This window comes from Momordica charantia, assembly GCF_013281855.1.
Source record: "Momordica charantia cultivar OHB3-1 chromosome 4 unlocalized genomic scaffold, Mcharantia_2.0 BLBB01000004.1, whole genome shotgun sequence".
NCBI lineage: Eukaryota > Viridiplantae > Streptophyta > Magnoliopsida > Cucurbitales > Cucurbitaceae > Momordica > Momordica charantia.
This window is the reverse complement of record NW_028275162.1, coordinates 6,646,062-6,649,580: the sequence shown is the minus strand read 5'-3', so window position 1 is coordinate 6,649,580 and position 3,519 is coordinate 6,646,062. Positions and strand designations below refer to the sequence as shown.

Below are 3,519 nucleotides of genomic sequence, written 5' to 3'. Positions count from 1 at the left end.
ATCACATAGTCCTCAAACTGGACGAGGAGCCCTCGGGCTTTGGCCAGATACCTCTCCATACGAGCTTCCTTTACTTGGTAGTCCTCGGTAACCTGATTGACAATCAGCTGGGAGTCGCTGAGAATCAGAAGTCGCCTCACGCTCATCCCTCTGGCGACCTTCAGTCCATTTATCAATGCCTCGTACTTGGCTTCGTTGTTGGAAGCTCGGAAACTAAACAGGAGTGCATACTCAAACCGAAGACTACCGGGGCAAAGGAGCAGCATGCCCGCCCCACAACCTTTCTCATTGGACGAACCATCCACATAGAGTGTCCACTGGTCACGGACATCGCCCCTGGCCTGGGTGGGGTCAGCTCGGCAACAAAGTCTGCGGCTGCCTGACCTTTCAACGCTGTTCTCGGCTTGAGGCTCGTGAAGTCAATACAGACGCGCCACTTGCCGTTGGACTTTTTAACTAAAACTACGTTAGACAACCACGCGGAGTAATGAACTTCTCTTATGAATTCAGCTCGTAGCAACTGCTCGACTCTTTACAAATTACATTACTTCGCTCGGCGTCGACAGGCCGATGCTTTTGCCTCACAGGCCTATAACTAGGATCTACATTAAGTCTATGCACCATTATACTTGGGTCTATGCCCGGCATGTCGTCATGGGACCATGAGAATACGTCAGCATTTGCTTTCAGAAAACCGACGAGCTCCTCTTTCACCTCGGCCCCCAGTCTGCTGCCGATGCTGACCTGCTTTTCTGGCCTTAGCAGGGGGACAAGTTCTAGTTCTTCAGCTGGGGTACCATGGCTCGGCTCTGGTTCGTCGGCACACAGCCTTGCCGCGCCCGTGACCACTGCACAAGTGATTGTTTCCTTCATCGCGGCCGCGTAGCATTCTCTGGACGTCTTCTGCTCACCCCGGACCGTCGCAACCCCGGCCGAGGTGGGATACTTCAAGACCTGATGGTAAGTAGATGGGACCGCCCTGAGATCATGAATCAAGGGCCGACCAATTATGGCGTTGTACGCGGAGTTCCGATCTATCACAACAAATTCTGCGACCTTAGTTATTTGTTGATCTCCCTCACCGATGGTAACAGGGAGCGAGACACATCCTTCCGCGCTAACTGACTCCCCTGCAAAACCGACCAAAGGCGTCGAGCTGAGCTTCAAGTGCTTCTTCTCTCACCCTAGGGCCATGTACGTCGAAAACGATAGGATGTTGGCCGACGCTCCACCGTCGATAAGAACTCTTCTCACCTTCACGTGATCTATGAGTGGGGCGATTACTAGGGCGTCATTATGGGGCATGTGCACTCCTTCACCGTCTTGGTCGTCGAATAAGATCGGCATCACAGGCTCCTTGGGGTACGAGGTACAGACCTCGTGTGCTGCTTCCCAAGCCAGAGCTTTTCTCTTCTGCCCCGACTGTCCCTCACTTGGGCCCCCATGGATGGTATTTATGACGGCGGGACGATCTTCCTTCCGTCTCGGTGGGGGCGTTTTCTCTTGCTTGTCCTCCTGAGCCGACCCCTCTGGCTCCGCCCTTTCATGCCTGCCGACGTATTTTTTCAGATAACCCCTCCGGATCAGATCCTTGACCTGCTCCTTCAAGTGGAAACAGCGTGAAGTGTCGTGGCCATGGTTCTTGTGGAATCGGCAGTAGAGCCGCTTGTCTCGTTTCCCTGGAGGTCGGCGGAGCTTTTCCGGGGTTGTGAAAAGCGCCTTCAGGTCGGTGTCTTCGGCCGCAACGTAGATCTCCGTAATTGAGGCATTCAACGGAGTGAACTTGTCGAACTTCGGCCCTCGACGATCTGAAAGGGCTTTCTCGTCTCGACGGCCTCTACTCTTATTATCGTCGGCCCGCCGAGACAAGCTCCAACCATCGCTGCGTTGCTTCTTGGGAGGAGGGGACTTTTGGTCCCGATCTTTACCACGGTTGCTTCGCCGAGCTCCATTGGCTTTCCACAGCTCCAAGCCGTCGATGTACTGACGAGCTCTAGCGAGCATCTCGTTCAAGGAGGCCAACGGTCGGCTTCCGAACTCTATCGTCAAGTTCCTGTCGTTCAAACCTGTGGTGAAGTACATCATGGCGATGTCGTCGATGCAACTTACCACCTTGACATGCTCGTCCATTAATCGAGCGATGTACTCCGTCAGGGACTCATTTTCTCGTTGCTTCACTGTTCCGAGGTGAGAGGGTGGCAACTTTAACAACTGTCGAGCTGAGAATTGGTTGATAAACAACCTTCTCAGCTGTTGATAACTGTCGATGGATTGGGGCTTCAACTGTCGGTACCACAATCTCGCTGAGCCTTCCAAGGCTATTTGAAATGCTCGACACTTCATAGCGTCGCTGCGGCCAGGAAATCCATCTTCCCCTCGAACATCTCTACATAAGAGAACGGATCTCCAGACCCGTCGTAAGAACTCATGACCGGAGCCTTGAACCTCGGTGGGATAGGTGCGTCCACAATTGCTTGGGAGAAAGGTGGCTCCTCTTGCTCGGCCACGCGATGCGGATCTATAGGCCTGCACTGTCACTTGAGATCTTCTATCTCCCTCTGAAACTGATCCTGGAGGAGGTCCACTTCAGATCGGAACGAATGGTCAGCGTGGGAGGACCTCTCTTGAACGTCGACCTCTGGGCTTTCCTCCTCATCGTCGACCAGATACTCCCGATCTCTGGGTGCCACTACTCGTCGCCTCGGCTTCTCGGCACCTCGGCCCTGATGGGCGTTGGAGCTATCGAAAGATGCCAAAGGAGTCCGAATTGGTCGGATCCTCGGGCGCCGGCCTTCGACCCGGTGGTCCTGCTGAGGGTGGTCATGAACCTGCGCTTCCAGGGCACTGCCTGTCCTCGCCCGTTGTGGCTTTTGCGAGGGTGCTCCAGCTCGAGCCTCCCTGCGAGGTCGGAACTGATACTCCGTTCTTTGGGTAGGATGCATCTGTCCCTTTCCTCGAATGGGATCCTTGGAGACGGAAGGGCTAGACACTTCGCTGCCTCTTTCGACCGCCTCGAGCCTTGCCTTGACTTCCCTGAGCTCGGCGATCACGCCGGCTACCATGACGGGGTCCACGCTTGCATCGGCACTTGCCCCGGAGCGTGCACCTGTGCTTCCCTAACCGCGGAGGCAAGGTGCACGGGGCGGCAACCCGTTTCTCTGAGGTTGCGGCGGCGGGAACTCATCTGAGGCAAGGTGGAAGTCCCGGATTGCTACTGGATCGGATGTGGCCGGCCGGCCTCCATTCTCCTTGACCAACCCCGCCTGGGGTCGTTGTTTGACAACGGGAGTTCCGGCCACCTGAGAGTATGTGAGTCGAGGATGGGCTCGGGAAGTGACAGCATCCCTCATCGGAGAGCGGATAGGCGAAAGTTGAGATCGTGACTGCTGGGAGCGGGTTTGGGCCATTGGCTCAGATTGCAAAAGGTGAGACTGATTTCCAGATGTGTCGATCCCCACAGACGGCGCCAGGATGTTTGAGCCCGAAATTGATGAGCTCGGATATAATTTAGATCGGTAC

At 55.2% G+C, this 3,519-nt stretch overlaps 1 protein-coding gene across 1 annotated transcript; it reads right to left on the bottom strand.

Moving 5' to 3' along the window:
- Positions 1-498: 498 nt before the first annotated feature.
- On the bottom strand, positions 499-2,343 carry LOC148211698 (uncharacterized). Its single transcript, XM_088122549.1, has 2 exons — positions 1,233-2,343; positions 499-1,130 (listed from the first exon to the last, which is right to left on the bottom strand). The coding sequence occupies exons 1-2, from the start codon at positions 2,341-2,343 to the stop codon at positions 499-501; spliced, it is 1,743 nt and encodes a 580-aa protein (XP_087978675.1).
- Between the last annotated feature and the right edge of the window lie 1,176 nt (positions 2,344-3,519).

Coding starts and splice junctions, on each gene's coding strand:
- LOC148211698 (XM_088122549.1), bottom strand. CDS start 2,343: ATGAAGTGTCGAGCATTTCAAATAGCCTTGGAAGGCTCAGCGAGATTG. Junction 1,131..1,232: donor GAGAAGAGTTCTTATCGACG/GTGGAGCGTCGG, acceptor TCGGTTTTGCAG/GGGAGTCAGTTAGCGCGGAA.